Source organism: Chelmon rostratus, chromosome 1 (assembly GCF_017976325.1).
Source record: "Chelmon rostratus isolate fCheRos1 chromosome 1, fCheRos1.pri, whole genome shotgun sequence".
Classification (NCBI taxonomy): Eukaryota; Metazoa; Chordata; class Actinopteri; order Chaetodontiformes; family Chaetodontidae; genus Chelmon; species Chelmon rostratus.
Window position 1 is genome coordinate 9,856,628 of NC_055658.1, and position 19,739 is coordinate 9,876,366.

The window sequence follows — 19,739 nt, forward strand, 5'->3', positions numbered from 1 at the left end:
GTAACCTCTCTGGACATACAGACACACTAGCAGCTACTACTTCAACTAAATCTATGAAGTAGTCAACGTAAAATTACCCTCTTAAAAAAATTCTAGAAATGTACAAGCTCACAAAAATCGACTTTGCCACATTCAAGAGAGCAAATATCACTTCCACCCCTACAACTGGGTCACAAATGGGAGTCGTGCAATCTAGCTAAGTTAAGATTTATTGTCAAATCAAATCTCAGTCTGACACAGTAAATGCAAATGCTAAAAATGCATATAATAATGTGTTTTGTTTTATTTGTTAGATTTTTATTTGGTTACAGAAACCTTCCATATGCCATCACTATCTTCTCATATCCTGAACTGAGTGCTGTGCTCTTCGTTAATGGACCAATAACCCCTGCAGCGCGCAGAGCAGAGCAGGGTGAGGTCTGCTCTGAACGGGGGTTATGGATATCTTAATGAGACAAACACCACCATCTGCTGGACAACTGCAAGAAGTACAAATATAAATCTGTGGTCGTCGCAACATAATGGAGATCAACAGTATGTCAGACGTTCCACCAACTCAGTGCAAACATTTCAAATATACCTTTTTATACTACATGTGCAATGTGTTAGTAATATGAAAGGCGGTATACACTGTCCATATAATGCAGATATAAAGAAGATGAATTGTTTTTCCCCAAGTAACATGCACGTTTTTCTATTCAGTCTATTCCAGTGTAATCAAGTTCATCATTTACTGTTATTTTTATTCTTATTACTGATTTAGTATTAATTCAGTATTTAGTTAGTACTGTGCATACTCATATCAGTCCATATATTTTCTAATGCTATATTGCATAAGTTTTCATAGAATGATAGAAAAAGCAAATACAGTAAATATACAAACCAAAAACAAATGTCAGTAATATTTTCCCTCATCTCCATCTGACTACCACTCAGTTCAACTGTGCTCCTCAAAAGAGGCACTCCTTTTCTTTTTCTTTTTAAGGACAGCTGCTTCTCTGTCCAGGGGTGCCACTGAAAGAATTTGAGGTAGGAAGACTTTATTTCCCAGGTTCTTTACAGTACCACCGAGACGCTGCCATGGCACTTCTTAAAATGGGTGCTTCACCTGCAAGAAGAGAAATGAATCATGCATTGCTACAACACTGCATTTTACTGGACGAATAGTTTATTGTCTTTAGAGTGCTGCTGCTAATTTGCAACAAGAGACCTTGTGTAATTTTGGCACAAACTTTGCACATGCAACGCTAACTAAATGTAGACCTGTCAGTGACACAAAATAACTTTCCCAGCCATTTTCTACCTGTCAAACAGTTGCAGATGAATAGAATGAAGTTCTGAAAATTTCGGTTAAAATGCACCAGATTACGATCTGATTCTAAAGGAGAGCAACTGAAAGTCACAAATGTAGACATGTTATGTAAACTGCAATTTATAGTATTTGCAGATGTTATCTAAAAGACTTAACCTTCTAACCTATAGTAATACATGCCAGTATATGTATATGAGTGACTGAATAATAATACGTATTATTATTATTATTGTTATTATTATTATTATCGTCATTGTTATATTATTATTATTGTTATTATTATTGTTATTATTATTATTATGCTTCCGCTTATTCTGCTTCTTCTGCGTCTGCTGCTTATATGTCTTTGTGCTGTTACGCCAAGCAGCACTGCATACCGCCCCCTACTGATTTGTGTATGGTCTCAATGGTTTAATTGAAGGAAGCGCTATCCAATCACAACAGTTACAGGGCGGGTCTTTTATCCGACGTCGCTCCGCGAGGACTCTCTCCAATCGACCGCGAGACGTCGCCGTTGCTGCCCTTTCCTTCCTTCCACGAGTCTGTTTGCCATCTGCCGCGCGGTCACGTGACACATCTGTCAGGGGACAGCATGGCGGACATGCATGTGGAGCCTCAAAACAAATTGCATCGATTGTCCAGCTAACCCCGCCGCGAGAAACATCGATACCGCGCGCAGAGTCGGGCCGGCGGTGCCCGAACACACAGCAGAATGGACGAGGACAATAAACTTCAGTTCCCGTCTCTGCCCGCGACCAAGGAGGACCTTCTGGTGAGTGCACAGCAGCCTGCGTTAGCCGACATATCTGCTGTGTCTGTCTGGCTAATCTGAGCTAACCTCCACTCCTGCCTTGTTGTCTGGCAGCTAAAATGTGCGCTCGGCAGGAAAGTGTGTGCGTTTTGGACGTAGCACGTGAATGTGCCTGCGGGAGACGGTCTCGTGTGTCTCTATGAACACGGCTGTGTCGTGGTTAACTAACGCTACTGTTCACTGAGCCAACAGTGAGTGGCCAAATGTCCAAGCATTAGCCACGTATGTAGCTTACACAAAGTGAGCTGGTGTCTGTAATAGCAGCTGTCACATCAACAAGGCAGCGTCCCTCAGCTTCTAACTTTGCTCTGAAATTCCTCCTTCACAGGACTGGGCTTATCCAATGAGGCGAGAAATGCAGGTATGTAACATGAGTGTGCAGCGGGAAGAACAATGTTGGCCGCAGAAAGTAATATTTTTTGTACTTGGCAGTGATTGATTGAGCGCTGAATGTGTGGATTCCCAGAGTATGTTTCCCCCACATTTGACAGCGGTTTAAAGTCTATTGAATACAGGTTAAAAGTATTTTCATAGTCACAATCTCTACCAACGATAATGTAAATAAGTACTGAGTGTGTGTGTGTGTGTGTGTGTGTGTGTGTGTGTATACAAATACGAGTTGTCTGTTTGAACGAGGCCATATTTCAATACATACCTACAATCTATTGTGATGATGTGCTGCTCTCCAAAGTAGTGATAAATAAAATGAGTTACTGAAGGTGTTTGATCAAAAGCACAGTTGATTGTATTGAACATCAATATGATTATTTTATTCATGACGAGAAATAATTAACATTATTGTGATATATGTGTCTAAAGAATATCCCTACTTGCATAGTTAGTTCTGACCATATCAACCCAGCCCTAATTCTCACATTAAGGTCATTTGCAGGTTAGAGAGCCTGATATTTACAGGCTCATATTACACATACTGTCATATTCTAGTATTGTTTTTGTTAGAATATAGATACTGGCTGGAAGACCTTTCATACAGGTTGGTCTTCATTGTAGATGAACAGATTGGCCCCTAAATGCAGTGTTCTATTGCAGAATGCAAGCACACGTACTAGTAGAAATCATATTTGTGAAGAGGCTGGTGTCTCATCCTGAATAAATTAATGTTCATTCATTCTTTTCAACATTAAGTAATGTTACGGCCTGTGTTGCTCTGTCTTAATTTTCAGGAGATCTTACCGGGGCTGTTTTTAGGTCCCTACTCTGCTGCAATGAAAAGCAAGGTAACTTCCCAAATTTAACCACTGGCCCTTGCAGACATTATTTGCTCATTTCTTTGCAGCTGATATTGCTTCTTGTCTTTCTCTTTGTGTAGCTGCCAGTTCTTGAGACACAGGGCATAACGCATATTGTGTGTGTCCGCCAAGACATTGAAGCCAATTTTATCAAACCTAATTTCCCTCATACATTTAGGTAAGTAAGAATTCACAAGATGTGTGCGCTCTGCTGGTAGACTTCAGCAATTGATGTGGACCACTAACTGCATGTTTGTGTGAAATGTTGAAAATACAAGTTATTTGTTCAAGAGCTCCCTGGCTAACCCACAAACTAAATGTTGTTGTATCTTTGCAGATACCTTGTGTTAGATATTGCTGACAATCCAGTGGAAAATATAATACGGTTTTTCCCTACAGTGAGTTACAAAGTGGGCTTTTTCCCTCCTTCTTGGCAAGCTTTTCATTGACTGACAGGTGTTCTATTAACATTATGTGTGATACGCTGTATTTTATTTTCCTCCTGACAGACTAAAGAATTTATTGATAGCTGCTTTGCAACAGGAGGTAAGAATGCATTCACTTTCCATTTTTCATACTCAGAATGTCAAGCAGAAGAAACAGATCTTTTATCAGCAACCCTTTTTCTTACTCTTGTAGGAAAGGTACTGGTTCATGGTAATGCAGGGATATCAAGAAGGTGAGGCTTGTTTTGTTTTTTGATGAGTTCACTTCTTGCATTGTATCTGTTATGCACTGACTTTTCTATCATTTATAACTTGTAGAATTTTGTTAAATGTCCTTGAATATTATTTTTCCTTAATTAAATTCTGAGAACAGAGCAGCAGAGCCCAGATTACAGCTGTGGATGTAGAAATGTGTCTCCTCTGTTTGTTCCTTCAGTGCTGCCTTAGTGATTGCATACCTTATGGAAACATTTGGGATGAAGTACAGGTGAGGATTTTTTCTTTTTTTCTCACAATTACAGCTTTGTACATAATGCCATTAGAGTAGAAGTCAAACCTTTTTTTTTTTTTTAACAAATGTAAGATTTTCCAAAGAATGAATAGAATTAGCTAAATTGATAACATGCTGTTTATTCTGCAGGGATGCATTCAGCCACGTCCAGGAGAGGAGGTTCTGCATCAACCCCAACGTGGGCTTTGTGCACCAGCTACAGGTCAGTCTTTACCTTCAAATTCTGATTCATGACAGTCCAATCAGTGAACATGTACAATTCACTACTTATTACTATAAATACATGTGCTACTAACCTGTTAGTCAACAAAATATACTTCATCTTGCTCCTTTAAAAGGCTGGGTTTGTCTGTATTAATGGTTGCAGCAGAATGATTCAGCATCTAGAGCTGAAGTGATGTGAATTATGGGATATGGACAATATTGCAGCAGATCAGAAGAATGTTCACATTGCATGATTGTCCTGAAACAGGCTCATTCAGATGACCTGTTATCTATCTCATTCTGAGCAAGCGGCTTCTTATTCTGACATCTGACTTGTAAGTAACAGGCACATTGTTTATATTACACATTGTTTACAGGTTGGCAGGGATTTCTTTGTGGTTGAGCATTTTTGTTTTGTTTCTGCTGCTGCAGTGACGGCAACAGTTCATCCGTGAACGCGCTGTGACTGTACATTCTTTGCACTGACATTAGCTGCTGAACTTGCAGCAGTAGTAATGAGTGTTTGTTTCCTAGGAATACGAAGCGATCTACCTAGCCAAGTTGACCATTAAAATGATGTCACCAATGCAGTTGGGCAGGTCCTTCTCATTACAAGCTGGGATGCCAGGTTTGTACATAATGCACCCAGTGCTGCTTAGTCACACCTGTGTCCTCAGATTGAAACACAGAGCCTTATGTTTCTAAGCCACGACTTATTGCAGAAAAGCATTCAGCACAAGGTTGTGTGGCCTTGTGTGTTGTTTGGGAATGGCGTAGCATTAGTTATTCATCACCAGCCTTTGGTGATAATGTTCTAGAAGTGGGGGTGCATATTTGTTCAAAGCATCTCTCAATGCTGATAGTTTTGCTCAGATTTTCCAGCAAATGAGAGATGGCTCCATGGATGATTTCATAACTTCATCTTCTCTCAACGTCATGAATGTTTCTAATTAAAAGACACAAACAAACGCTAACATTTAAACACTTGGAGCCGTTGAGAACATAATTTCACTTAAAGCTATTCTCCCTGAATGGTGGTGTCTTCACCAAGCACAGGTTGTGACGTGTTCAGGGTTTGAGAAGTTCTTAAATCCAGGAGGGTTTACAGGTATTTAACTGTCGAGTGATGGGGGAACTTTTTTGTGTTGATGTGTGCAGTATGTGCAGTTACTCTTCTTGTTTGCACATGTCTTTAACAGGAAGCCTTAAACGCAGCCTGGAGGAAGATGAGGACTTCGGAGCAATGCAGGTCACAGCAGCACAGAATGGATGAGCTTTGCTGATGTTTAGCCGTGTGGCGCAGTGCACTCTTTTTTTGTTTTTTTTTTTTTTATTGGAACTTTTTCTAAGGGGAAGGACTTCTCATGTTTGAGACATGGAGGACTGATGGGGATATGGGCATATTTGATAAACTTTTTTTCCTTGAGCTGTATGCACTGATGGGAGATTTTTTGCAGTTTTATAGTATTTAAAGCATTTTGCATTTGCAGCGGGACAGTATTGCAATAATGCACTTCCGATACTTGAATTTGTGTAGACGACCAGAATGGGACTGTTGGCAAAAGGGAAAGTAGCCAGCACGTCGCCCAGTGGAGGACACGAGAAGAGGAATAGCTAATGCCTTTATTTTGGGAGTAATAGGATTATAACTAATATCAGGCTTAATGTGGAATAGTAAGGAATGAAAAATTAACTCACTGCTTAATAAACAGAAGTCTGACTCAGTCCTGCTCAGGTGTTTTTATATCATGATGAAATACTCTGCATCACAACTTTCTGTTCTTCTTTTCAGTATTTGGTATGTAAATATGTAAAAAATATGCTTTACTTATGCTAAATTCTCAAACCCTTCTGGAAACCTAGCTGTGTGTGTCAGTAAGAATAATAAAATAACAACTAATTCACTCTCAGAACAAGTATGATCTGCTCTGGGCACAGAATGTGTCTAAACATAAGGCTGACATGGTTTCCAAGCTCCTTTATATGACAGAGGTCTACTCATGTTCAAGCCTCGCCACTTGAAATTCTTCATCACACCTCATTAAGGATTTTAAATTTTTGTGATTTACAGAAACTACATGCTAAAAAAAAAAAAGTTTTGTTATAATTATGACCAGCAGACACGCCTTTCTATAGTTTCTCATTTGTACAACAAAGCTTCAACAAATAAGATTATTTTAATTAAAAGAAATCAGCCTTGTTGCAGAAACCTGTTTAATAAGTATAAATATATTCAAGAAAACATGGTACATTGTAAAATATTTTATGTGACTATTACATATTTGGAAATAAATTACCTTAAATATGTTCCCGTTTTCCAGAATAACAGCATGATTATAAAACTTAAATAAGAGCCCACTTACAAAAGTCAGGTTTAGCCATTTCCCATCATAAATCTATCAATCCTTATTGCAGTTGTGATGACGTTTCAAATCTCGACTAAATACAAAACTTTAAGACACTAGTGTCTTACCACTTCCTCACAAAATACAAACCTTTCTGTTTGCTCGAAATACTAAACATTATAACAGTCTGGACTGGATAGTAATGCATTTTATCTTCAAACTGTCATTATAGTTACACAGCGACATTACTGTCAAAGGAAGAAAAGTCTGCCAGGATAGAGAGCAATGTGTACCAAAGAGGACAAATAAGAAGCATAAAACCCCAAGTCTCTTAGAGAAGCAAATTTCCACATTTAAAGAACAAAGGAAAGACTTTCTTTGGTGACTTGATCAATACAGAGCCCAGAGAGACTCAGTTTGAATCATGACAAAGTGATTCCTTCAACCATACATTGTTTTGTAGTGAACTTTTGAAGCTGTTGCCTGTAATAAATAATTATTTAGCTGTGTCGGATGTATAACTTAATTTGGTACCATCTTGATTTGCCAAGCAATTGTATGTACCTACAGTTGCACGATAATCACAGATATAATTCTTATTTTCTGTGGGAGTACACAGCGAATTACTTATTAACAATGTTTACAGTGACACATTACATTTACAGTATCTCTTTCTTCAGATGGTGGGAGATGACGATGACAGGGCTCCACCCTGATGAGGTAGCCATGGTTAGCAAAGGGGCGGAGGATGATGTTGGACTGGGCCGAGGACTTCAACATTTATGTTAACTCGAGTGTGCTGAAATCAGGATGACCGTTCGGGAATGTCTCAGCTGTGTCACCATCACAAGCTCATCCTTTGGCAGATCTGCCAATTAGTAAGACACTTTGTTAATGTTAGGTTTTGATATCAGTGGGGTATAAAAGGTGCAGTCCATGCCCCAAAAAGGGAGGTTTATAGCTGCTGTTGTCCTCAGTCGAAAAATCGACACTGCATGTAAGTCTCATCTGAGGCAGCGTAGCCAAACTTTTGGTAGAAAGCCACATTTGTGGGCAAACATTCCAGCGTGATTTTATAGCAATTGAGTTTTTTGCTGAGAAGAAAGAGAGTTGACATTAACCTATAAGGGGCAGAGAAAAAGAGAGAGAGAGGTCTGTTGGGATTTGTGTGCTGAATACATAAATATTAAAAACAAGCAAAAACAAAATATTGTGCCAAGCTCATACAGGTCTACTCACAGTTTGCCCAGCTGCTTCCCTCTGCACGATTCACTGACTACCACCTCCTCCACCCGGCCCCTCTACAAACAAGGCAGAACAGAGAGGGTCTTCATTTCATTCATATCATTTCAGTCATTTTCAAGTTCCATAAAATGTTTACTTTGCACATTTATTCTGCATGGTTTTTGAGGAAATATACAGGTAAATGTAACTAACTATTAGCATTATGTTTGGGTTATGATGCTGAACTAGGTTAATAATTACCACCCATTTTTATGGGATGTGTCTTTAGTCAAAATACAGAGGGAAAAATACAGATGTATCCATTGTTAAAAATGCACAAACTGCTTGCCGAAATGTAAATTACCTTAGCACAGGAGTGGATGAATTTGTGTTCTGTGATCAAAGTGGCGGTGGCAACAATCTGTCCCAGATTTATGTCCTCCACCACAACGACGTAGTAGTCTCCTGTCTTCTTCATATGCTCAAACTTTTCTGGAAGCCAACAGATGACATGTTTTTTTTTTCCTTCATTGAAATTACATTTAAAATACATTTATTACATTGATTTGTTTTTAAAGTTTGTTTTCTATGATGACGGTACTCAAATGTAATTAATTAATGTATATAAAGACCACAGTTTTGACATTAAATCCAAGTTTAAAAACTTGGAATGACGTTGGGATGTAAAATAAAATGTGTTAACGGTAATGTTCTGACCCAAATAATCAGAAGCTCAGTTTTGACTTACATGGATGTAGCATTATGCTTGAGCGTAACTTACTTGTAAACTGCTCCGGTGTGACATCGCCTGTCTGAGTGAGTTGAGATAAAACCTTGAAGAATCCTGGAGCACAGAAACAAAACAATGGTTGGTGCAAATATGTGGGGGTGTTCTCACTCCATCTCTTGTGATTTCTTAATTAAGTTGCTGTTAAGTTTACTTTATTTGCCAAAAAAAAAACAAAAAACAAGCTTTCCACATTTTGAAAAGTAATCATCGCAGTCATATTGTCTTGAGAATACAAGCACTGGTCTGGAATATGTGGTCTCACCCCTGTTGAAGTCTGCCATACAGAGCGGCCTGAGCACCAGGCCTTCCCCTGGGCTCGACACGGAGATGGGGGGAGAGAAGGAGACAGTGTTGCTACTCCAGTCTAGCTCCTGGAGCAGGGAGGGATCAAAAAGCGGAGTCTCGTCCAGCAGCATTCCACAACCTGCTTAGGACACAGACACACAGCACACACACAAACAGGTAAGTCCACAGACACATACACACCCATAAATGCGTGTTTGCAAAATATTGCAATTATGACACACTGAATAGAAAAGCCTTTTCTAATCCATTTCAGATACAGTATCCAGGCGGCAATGAGTTAACAAGTTAACATTGCCACTGCCAGCCAGGACTGACAATATGTTTGATCTCAGTTACACAGAACTTTGACCTGACAAATACAATTTCACTTGGTCAAAAGTTGACATTACTTCACTGCCATGCTCCAGTGGTTGTCAAGCCAGTTGCCATAATTCAATGAGCACATCCATAAATTAGAATTCACATCCTCCTACATTACCCAATCAGGTGACACCACTGGGCAGCTTTCAAGGATTTTTTTTTTTTCCAGGATATATTCCAGGATATGTTCTGTGAAGAGCCCATTCATGTCAACAGGGAACTCTAGAGCTGTTGTTGGTGGCTTTGACACTGATGGGATTTTTGACTCTTGTTTCGGTGTTAGGTTTGACCAAATTAACCTACCTAAAACGAGACACGTCTTATTTCTGGTTTCCATAGCAGCAAAACACAATTACACTTAACTGATGTCATCACTTCCCGATCACCAAGCCACGCAATTATGAATATGACTGTGGTGGGCTTGTTGAGTGCCAAGACTGCAGACAGCAGACCATTTCCCCGCAGCTGCCTGTGTGAGTTATACCAAACTACTCATGTGGATCGAAAGACGTCCTGACGTTACACCGTCCTGAGTAACGTTAGCAACAAATAACTAGCCTAATTAACGTCAAATCTACGTTAGCCAATAACGTTAACTAGCTATAGTGTAATATACTATAGTGCTACCTTTCTCGTGTGTCCTGTCAAATAGCTAATGTTACTATCCAACCCGGCTAGCGCTAGAGGTGTAACTTCACACTTCCATTCAACGTTAGCGTTACCTCTTTAAAGGATCGCCTGCCATGCTACGCTGCCAGTTAGCTCGCTAGCTAACTACTTACTTACCAGTAAAAAACGCACTCGAGAAGTGGTCCAGTTGAATTCCCAGACTGAGGTCACGTAAAACAACGAACGGGGAAGTTGTACTAGTTTTGTATGAGGTTGGGCAACATAATTTAGATGAACAGCGTGGGTGCTTTAAATCATGGCTTCCGGCTGGCACGAGCCCATGTATGATGTGGCAGAGAGGACTCGGGGGCGGTGCCTTACGTGCTGCGTCACACAGCTCGGCTCGTATTGGGTAGCCTCGTCACTTTTTGGATGATTAGATAGTAAGACCGTAACCTAAAAAGTTATTCAATAACTTAATATTTGCCATAACGCCAAAATTAAACCTTCGGAAGAGCGCCTAATTTTAATTTCTAACAGTTATTTTTTGGGTATATTTTTTGTTGTTTTTTATGTGATCATCAATTTACGAATGTACTTGCTACATGTACTGCTGGTGCAAATGTAACGAGACTTCCTTGCAAAGTATGTACAAGTAGAGTAAATATTGCTAAGAAATACCGATATATATATGGGTTAAATTAGCAAAATTCTGCTTAACTGACTGTATCTTAATTTCATATCTTGTGTCAGTTAATGCCCAACCCAAACATGCTAAAAACAGACTCTATCAATTTCCATGTACACAGGTGAGAGACCAAATCTACAAATTACAGGGAAAATGATGCCTTCGTACTACTTAGTGTATTTTTCAGACTAGTTTACCTCGTTTTCATTTTAAGAATAAAGCTAATCCATGTCTTGCCACTCAGTCACACTTCTAATTTTCACCGAACCAAAAAAAGCTCAGGATTTTTGTTCAGCATTCTTACAAAGGTGCACGCAGGTTATCGCAAATAAGTAACCTCCTATTAAACTAAGTGTAATTAATTTTCCTCATCTCCAACTAGCCAGTAAATTTCATCCGATATTTTCATGACACATGATATGGGGCACATGGTATGACATGATGTTACGACGACTGGAAACTGCAAATTAACCAGTACCCTGCATAGTTTGTACAAAACATCGTTCATGAACTCATGAACGTGCGCTCAGAGGACAGGCTGAGACGTTCATGGAGCCTTCTGAAGCGTGCACTGCAACGTCCTGCGTACCACGCCCATCCCGTTGAAATACTAGTTATATTGTGAGTCAAGTCTGAGAGGGCAGTTTGGCAGACATCTCAAACCGTTTCGTTTGACACACAGCACCCCAGAGCATCGGCTGAGTACACCCGCTCTCCCATCCGGAGCCCTGCTGTCGCCCGCAGACCGTTACTTATAATCAAACTGTATTCAGCAGTTTGAGCAGGGATTACCACAGCTGCTTTTGATAGGCAATACTGAGGAGACAAAATTGTAGAACTATGAGTCAATACATCAAACAGTAAATAGTGTTAAGTAGCTGTTGCTGTTGCTGTTGGGTTTGTGATTTCTCACACTAGTCAAAGTCAGCTTTATTGTCAATTCCGCAGTATGTACAAGACAAACAGACAATTGAAATTATGTTACTCTCAACCTCTGTGACAAGAAAGAAATTAATAAAAACTGTACAATCTAAACAATGACACATTAAGAATGGACAAGGCAGTATATGGTAGTGCAAAAAGAAAGAAGTTAGCTTATCTACTGGTGGTGATTAAAGTGTCTGTGTGTTGTTTTCCTAGGATGGTGACTGTGATGCTGAGGAGCACATCCAGGATGAGGAGGTCTGTTCCAACACCCCAGGCCCTTAGGAGACTGTTAGTCTAATTTATTAAACTCTATTGAGTAAACTTTATTGATTCCAAGCTGTGGAAATTTAGTTGTTATATACAGCAAGAATTAAAGGAGAGGGGGAAAAAAGAACGAATTGACATTAACAAAGATACAAAATAAATCAACTGTGTGTGTGTATATATATATATATATATATATATATATATATATATATATATACACACACATATATATACACACACACACATATATATGTATGTATGTATGTATACATATACATATACATTATACACATAAAGTCTAAAAAAATATGGAAACATTTAATTTGCACATGACTAAGATATGAATCATAAAATACAGTGGTTTTGTGCACAGTACTGTTCAGGACAGCAGAAAATATATAACTCAGTAGAAAATACATAGCAAAGTAAAATAAAATATGCTAGAGGAGTAAGCATAAGCTGAAGCTGGTTTTTGATGATTTGTAGAGAAAAGACATCTCACCTTAAACAAAAATAGGGGGAACTGATACAAAAATCATATTCCCAAAGGTATAAGATGAATATTACATGTCCACATTATGCAATAAATCCTACCTAAATGAAGGTTATAACATTTAGTTCTTGTTAGAAACTGTTTCAGAGAGGTGTTGATTCAACTGTGTGGTCATTTAGTAGGATGTAGTTTATGGTGCTGTTAAACTGTATCACATTATAGAGAGTTTGTTATTTGGCCTGTGCTCACCACCACAAACTACAGCCTCCAAATGACCACAGTCTAATCAGCTATGTAATGATGATGAATACATTTAGCTAGGATTTTAAGAATGTTGATTTATGTCTGTGGAATTCAGTATTATCAAATGATTTCTTTTGAATATGAGGATTGCAAAATTGTACATCTTTTTGAAAACGAAAATTCACAATTATGCAAAAAGTATATAAATGTCTGGAATTATGTCTTAGTATGTTGATCCATGTGTTGATGTTGATGCACTTTCGATCTTTAATGCTAATCGTCTGAATTGTTTATCAAAGACAGAAGCTCGATGGAGAAGACAAGAAAGAAATGGCAGGAGAAGTTCGTGAAGGGTAGGATGGGTCCGTACGTGTGTGTGACGCCATGACGCACCGCGTGCGTCTGTTTACGGACGTAAACACAGCTCAGTTCACGTGGAGGGAAAACCGACTATGGCACCGAAACTGGAGCGTTTTGTCAGCCCGGGAAAGGGTAACGGTCTGCGGGCGACAGCCAGCATCAGAAGGGGAGAGCTGGTGTACTCCGCCGAGCCGCTGGGCTGCTGTGTGTCCAACAAACTGGTCAGAGATGTCTGCCACCACTGCTACACACGGTGAGTCGAGCCTCCACGACACTAGCATCCTACTTTGAAATGAGAAGCTGCCCGGCAGGTGAATGTTCTCAGTAGGCCACAGTGGAGGTCGGTGGTTTTCAGGCAGTATGGAAAATAAGGACACGTTTCTGGCTCATGTCACGTTTGATGTTTTCCTTGTCTGTTTAGTAGTTTGTATGCGTACCATACGCTTTATATACAGTTCATGGTATGTACGTGCTGGCGACTGTGTGTTTGCGTGCAGCTAAGGGGTTTATGCTTTTTAGTTGTCGGTTACTTATACAAAATATACGAGTTGATTTAACGAAGTTGTTCAACTGGTCACTAGGTGGCACCATTGCTCTGTCATTGTTTCAGAGGCGGCAAGAATGCAAACGTGACATTTGAAGGCTGTGTGGTGTGCAGAGGAGATTGTATTTTAAACTGTCAAAATGTTGAAATTCTAAATCTGTAAGAGTAAAATCCAAACAACAAAACTCTGTGTATTTCATATAATCATGGAGCAAACCAGAGGCCATGTGTACCACAGGAATACAGTGCACAATGCACAGAGAGTGGGATGGGAAGTTAAGGAAGACCCAGAACCAAAGGCACATGTTTGCCTTGCTGGCCAGTAGCAGGTATGGCTCAGTGACAGTGTGTGAAGATGTAAATTTGTGTACGTTAGAAATTTTGCTATTTATATTATGCTAGCGTGCTATCTTTTGAATATCTCTGATTGTATTAAGTCTTAATACAATCAGAGACCACAATGGCTTAATAATTAAGCCATTGTGGTCTTAACACATGTTTACAAATCAATGTTCCATATTGAATAGTATTGTTATAAAGTAACTTTTTAGTCAAGCATTTATTTTGTTCGATTACACAGATATTTTTGTCTAGTTATTTGATCTATAAACAGTTTAATTTGCTTTAAGAAAGTTTACTATATCATAATATTGATTTAGTATACAACTGAGTTGTTAATAATAATTAAATCATTAATTACAATCATTAAATCATCTTATCACCCATTCCTATATAGACATTCTGAGTGTTGCAGAGATGTAGATTGCATCCTTCATCTGGCTCGATGTAATGATTCGTCCTCTGTTTCATCACATTTCCTTGTGATATTTGTCCAGCTGGATGCTTAATGGCAGCACTGCTGCTTTCTCTGCTGCAGCCAAACCCACTTCATCAAGCTAAACAGATGTATGTGGATTTAATGAGACAGAGAGACAAGTTCCAGTGTGATGGTGTATGCGCTGGTTTCTGGTGCAGGCACTGCAAGGTGAATGAAGGGTAAATTACTGTGGGCTATAAGCAGTATGTAGATGAGCCTCAGTAGAAAATGGAAGGTGATTAATGAGAGCAGTTAATGCAAATAACCTCTGCAAGAATATAAAGATGTAGCTCGTGTCCAGTTTTGATTTCCACATGAAAGTAAAATTTATTAGAGAGCATCATCACTTCACGACAACTGCACAGTCTTTAATGTTTCCTCTTACGCCATTTGAAAGGATTATCCTTTTACTTCTAGCGCTGTGTGCAGTCTGGTGTGTCTTGTGTAAACACTGCAAAAAAAATACAAACTCAAACACTGAGATGTATGCAGTGCAATATCTGATGCTATACACTGTCAGAGGTCTGTATTATCAAATATCCTTCCTTTGGTTAAAATAATCAGATTCTTAGTAGGTCAGTATACTTGCAAGTTGGACTCTGACTCAGGGTTGTAGAGGATTTAGAAGGTTTCTTTAGATAGATGCCCCATGATCTGTGCATGAGAGACATTAGAAGAAATTAAAGATAACGGGTGTTTGATGAGATGGAGTGAAGGTGTGGATACTGGAAAAAAATATTTACAATAAAAAAGCAGAGAGAGGGACATATATATTGTAATAAGGAGAAAAAATAGTCAATGGGGTGTGAGCACTGTATGTGTGTACTTCTACTGCTTATGTGATGTATGCATGTATTTTTATGTGTTTCAAACAGTTTTAATTCAGCTTATCAAACAAAGCTACCAAACATTAGCTTCTCAAATATGAGGGTTCCCATGTTTGTTTTTTTTCCCAATTTTATATTACATTTTTTATAACTGGATTTAAGATAAGATGTTGCTTTAGCCTCTGATAAATTTGTTTAAGCATTTGTCGTTTTTGACATGGACTCCACAGTTAATCAGTGAATCATTTAAATAGAAACAATGTGTAACACTTTATAGTAAGGCACACATTCATCATTAAATAGTTACTTCTTAGCATGCACATTAACATCATATTGGCTTTTATTAGTCATTTTAAAGCACTTATTAGTACCTTATTCTGCATGACCGTATTCTCAAACTGCTTGGCATTAAGTAAGAGTTTTCCCTCTATAACTTCCTAATTAGTGCTTATTGATACTAAGTAAGAAAGTTGTTGTGCATGAATTGTGGTTTTAATAATCCTAACCCCAGAGAATAAAGCATTGAAAAGAGCTTTATAATTACTACTAAATATCCAATATGCTCCTACTATGCATGCTAATAAGTGATTAGTTAATTGTGAGTATGAGCACCTTAATATAAAGTGTGACCAAATAATGACTTAACTGAATATTGGCAGAAAGATTCAGTAGCAAATATGATTTTGTGAACAGCTTTATCTTTGCATATGTTGCCTGAGGGCGGCTCATACTGTATATATTTAGCATGTATATGCTTTGCAAGGGGTTAATGCATATATATTCTGCTGGAATGTACTGTGTGCTGGTAAATAAAACAGCACACACAGTACACACTTGTCATATTTGACAAGCAGCTCAGTATCCAAAACTGTATTGTTCATACGGTCCTTTATAGCTATACGAGGACTGATCCCTTCATTGGTTTCTATTACATCTCTGTCCCAGTGGGCAAACAGCATGTCTCTGCTAGCAGAGAGCAGTTTGTAGTTACTAAACAGTGTCTCCAATCGGTAATCAGTTCAAATAGCTCTCAAGAACATCCACTTTATCCACCGATAATTAACTTAATAAGTATTTACCCCCAACTGTCCAAATTAGGGATGCACGATAACAATCGGGCCAATAACAGGAAATTATGACGTCATTCCGATAAGTCCGATATCATGACGAACAGCCCCGATAACATATGTGTTTTTGTCAGCACGGCAATGCCTCGCTCCCACTATGAGACCCAAATGGCCTGCAGTGAATGCTGCGTTCAAGTGACGTTAGCATAATCAGAAAAACTCTTTCTCACTGGGAAAAATCAAGAATACCCCCTCATGCCAGAAAACAACTCGTTAACTCGGTCATAATTTTGCTAGTTGCTGACTTGAATTAACATTCGCAGTATTTCTTCACATGTTACACACAAAAAATAGAAACATGAACTTAAATAGGCCGAAAGAACGACTGGCAAACGAGGGAACGGGGGAATGTACGTTACACCTTGAATGCAGCATGCGGTACAGCATGCTTATGAAAACAGAGTTCAGACTTCTTCAAAGTTTCCGAAGGAGACAGTTTGCTGGTTATTCGTAACAAATGTTCCAAGCGAGTTCCACTAGGAGCTAGAAATGGCACAAGCTTTAATACCTAAGAAGCCACCGGGGCTTACGCGTCGGCGAGGCTTTCGAAAAGTCCAAGAAATTTGCCAAAGATGACCCACGGGCTCAGGTTATTGAAGATTTAATCATGGACGTGATGGTGCTTGACTTACTATGGACTGCCCTTCTTCAGTTTGTGTACATCAGTGCTTCTAAATTATTTTCTGTTACGCACCCCCTCGGAAGAAGGGGGGCAGTGTGATGTCACTGTGTGATGTCACTGTGTGATGTCAGTGTGTGATGTCACCGTGTGATGTCACCATGTGATGTCACTGTGTTGTCTGTGATGTCACCGTGTGATGTCACCATGTGATGTCACTGTGTGATGTCAGTGTGATGTCACCATGTGATGTCACCGTGTGATGTCACTGTGTTTTCTGTGATGTCAGTGTGTGATATCAGTGTGTGATGTCACAGTGTGATGTCATTGTGTGATGTCAGTGTGTGATGTCACCGTGTGATGTCACCGTGTGATGTCACTGTGTTTTCTGTGATGTCAGTGTGTGATGTCACAGTGTGATTTCACAGTGTGATCAGTGTGTGATGTCACGGTGTGATGTCACGGTGTGATGTCACTGTGTGATGTCAGTGTGTGATGTCAGTGTGTGATGTCACCGTGTGACGTCAGTGTGATGTCACCGTGTAATGTCACCGTGTGATGTCACCGTGTGATGTCAGTGTGATGTCACCGTGTGATGTCACCATGTGATGTCACTGTGTTGTCTGTGATGTCACCATGTGATGTCAGCGTGTGATGTCACAGTGTGATGTCAGTGTGATGTCACCATGTGATGTCACTGTGTGATGTCACTGTGTTTTCTGTGATGTCAGTGTGTGATATCAGTGTGTGATGTCATTGTGTGATGTCAGTGTGTGATGTCACCGTGTGATGTCACCGTGTGATGTCACCGTGTGATGTCACTGTGTTTTCTGTGATGTCAGTGTGTGATGTCACAGTGTGATTTCACAGTGTGATCAGTGTGTGATATCAGTGTGTGATGTCACGGTGTGATGTCACTGTGTGATGTCAGTGTGTGATGTCACCGTGTGATGTCACCGTGTGACGTCAGTGTGATGTCACCGTGTAATGTCACCGTGTGATGTCACCGTGTGATGTCAGTGTGATGTCACCGTGTGATGTCACCGTGTGATGTCAGTGTGATGTCACCGTGTGATGTCACTGTGTTTTCTGTGATGTCACAGTGTGATTTCACAGTGTGATTTCAGTGTGATCAGTGTGTGATGTCAGTGTGTGATGTCACAGTGTGATGTCACTGTGATGTCACTATGTGATGTCAGCGTGTGATGTCAGCGTGTGATGTCAGCGTGTGATGTGATGTCAGCGTTTGACGTCACCGTGTGTGATGTCACAGTGTGATTTCACAGTGTGATGTCACCGTGTGATGTCACCGTGTGATGTCAGTGTGTGATGTGATGTCAGCGTGTCATGTCACCGTGTGATGTCAGTGTGTGATGTCAGCGTGTGATGTCAGCGTGTTTTGTCACAGTGTGATGTCACCCAGTGATGTCAGTGTGAGATGTCAGTGTGTGATGTCACAGTGTGATGTCACAGTGTGATGTCAGTGTGATGTCAGCGTGTGATGTCAGCAGGTAATGTCAGCGTGTCATGTCAGCGTGTGATGTCAGCGTGTCATGTCAGCGTGTGATGTGATGTCAGCGTGTGATGTCACCGTGTGATGTCACCGTGTGATGTGATGTCAGCGTTTGACGTCACCGTGTGTGATGTCAGCGTGTGATGTCACCGTGTTTTGTCAGCGTGTGATGTCAGCGTGTGATGTCAGTGTGTGATGTCAGTGTGTGATGTCACAGTGTGATGTCACTGTGATGTCACTATGTGATGTCAGCGTGTGATGTCAGCGTGTGATGTCACTGTGTGATGTCACCGTGTGATGTCACCGTGTGATGTGATGTCTGTGTGATGTCACCGTGTGATGTCACTGTGTGATGTCACTGTGTGATGTCACTGTGTGATGTCACTGTGTGATGTCAACGTGTTATGTGATGTCTGTGTGATGTCACCGTGTGATGTCACCGTGTGATGTCACCGTGTGATGTCACCGTGTGATGTCACCGTGTGATGCCAGTGTGTGATGCCAGTGTGTGATGTCAGTGTGTGATGTCAGTGTGTGATGTCACAGTGTGATGTCACCGTGTGATGTCACCGTGTGATGTCACTGTGTTGTCTGTGATGTCAGTGTGTGATGTCACAGTGTGATTTCACAGTGTGATTTCACAGTGTGATCAGTGTGTGATGTCAGTGTGTGATGTCACAGTGTGATGTCACAGTGTGATGTCACTGTGATTTCAGTGTGTGATGTCACCGTGTGATGTCAGTGTGTCATGTCAGTGTGTGATGTGATGTCAGCGTGTCATGTCAGTGTGTGATGTCACCATGTGATGTTACCGTGTGATGTCACCGTGTGACGTCACAGTGTGACGTCAGTGTGATGTCACCATGTAATGTCACCGTGTAATGTCACCGTGTGATGTCAGTGTGATGTCACCGTGTGATGTCACCATGTGATATCACTGTGTTTTCTGTGATGTCAGTGTGTGATGTCACAGTGTGATTTCACAGTGTGATGTCACCGTGTGATGTCACCGTGTGATGTCACCGTGTGATGTGATGTCAGCGTGTCATGTCACAGTGTGATGTCACCGTGTGATGTCAGTTTGTGATGTCAGCGTGTGATGTCAGCGTGTTTTGTCACAGTGTGATGTCACCCAGTGATGTCAGT

The 19,739-nt window shown here is 40.1% G+C and overlaps 3 protein-coding genes across 6 annotated transcripts in view; 2 read left to right on the top strand and 1 right to left on the bottom strand.

The window, feature by feature from the left end:
* The first annotated feature begins 1,917 nt into the window (after positions 1-1,917).
* styx (serine/threonine/tyrosine interacting protein) lies at positions 1,918-6,548 on the top strand. The gene is given in 12 exon segments (XM_041962132.1): positions 1,918-1,966; positions 1,969-2,084; positions 2,452-2,484; positions 3,308-3,361; positions 3,454-3,551; positions 3,711-3,771; positions 3,883-3,919; positions 4,013-4,052; positions 4,256-4,306; positions 4,460-4,532; positions 5,069-5,162; positions 5,734-6,548. Coding segments are annotated over 12 exon segments (780 nt in total). The 3' UTR covers positions 5,808-6,548.
* A 109-nt stretch (positions 6,549-6,657) lies between these two features.
* On the bottom strand, positions 6,658-10,507 carry gnpnat1 (glucosamine-phosphate N-acetyltransferase 1). Of its 2 annotated transcripts, none has more exons than XM_041962350.1 (6): positions 10,346-10,507; positions 9,156-9,320; positions 8,885-8,947; positions 8,468-8,595; positions 8,119-8,180; positions 6,658-8,000 (listed from the first exon to the last, which is right to left on the bottom strand). In XM_041962350.1, the coding sequence occupies exons 2-6, from the start codon at positions 9,307-9,309 to the stop codon at positions 7,853-7,855; spliced, it is 555 nt and encodes a 184-aa protein (XP_041818284.1). In that variant the 5' UTR covers positions 9,310-9,320; positions 10,346-10,507; the 3' UTR covers positions 6,658-7,852. The 2 variants fall into 2 exon arrangements, with proteins under 2 accessions (XP_041818284.1, XP_041818198.1); XM_041962264.1 differs by having other exon boundaries at positions 6,660-8,000; positions 9,156-9,317; positions 10,346-10,476.
* smyd3 (SET and MYND domain containing 3) overlaps positions 9,287-19,739 on the top strand; it is an 84,341-nt gene continuing 73,888 nt past the window's right edge. Inside the window, exons 1-3 of one of the 3 annotated variants that reach the window (XM_041962003.1) lie at positions 9,287-9,355; positions 11,997-12,038; positions 13,090-13,399. In XM_041962003.1, the coding sequence (XP_041817937.1) occupies positions 13,239-13,399 (161 nt within the window). In that variant the 5' untranslated portion in view covers positions 9,287-9,355; positions 11,997-12,038; positions 13,090-13,238. Of the gene's footprint in view, positions 9,356-11,996; positions 12,072-13,085; positions 13,400-19,739 lie in introns of all 3 variants that reach the window. The other 2 variants (XM_041961903.1, XM_041961974.1) reach the window with 2 other exon arrangements.

What these genes read in the sequence shown, in the direction of transcription:
- gnpnat1 (XM_041962350.1), bottom strand. Translation starts at nt 9,309, where the DNA reads ATGCTGCTGGACGAGACTCCGCTTTTTGATCCCTCCCTGCTCCAGGAG. An exon ending in TATGGCAGACTTCAACAGGG is followed by an intron (nt 8,948 to 9,155) that starts GTGAGACCACAT and finishes TCTGTGCTCCAG; the next exon opens with GATTCTTCAAGGTTTTATCT. An exon ending in TCATCCACTCCTGTGCTAAG is followed by an intron (nt 8,181 to 8,467) that starts GTAATTTACATT and finishes CCTTGTTTGTAG; the next exon opens with AGGGGCCGGGTGGAGGAGGT.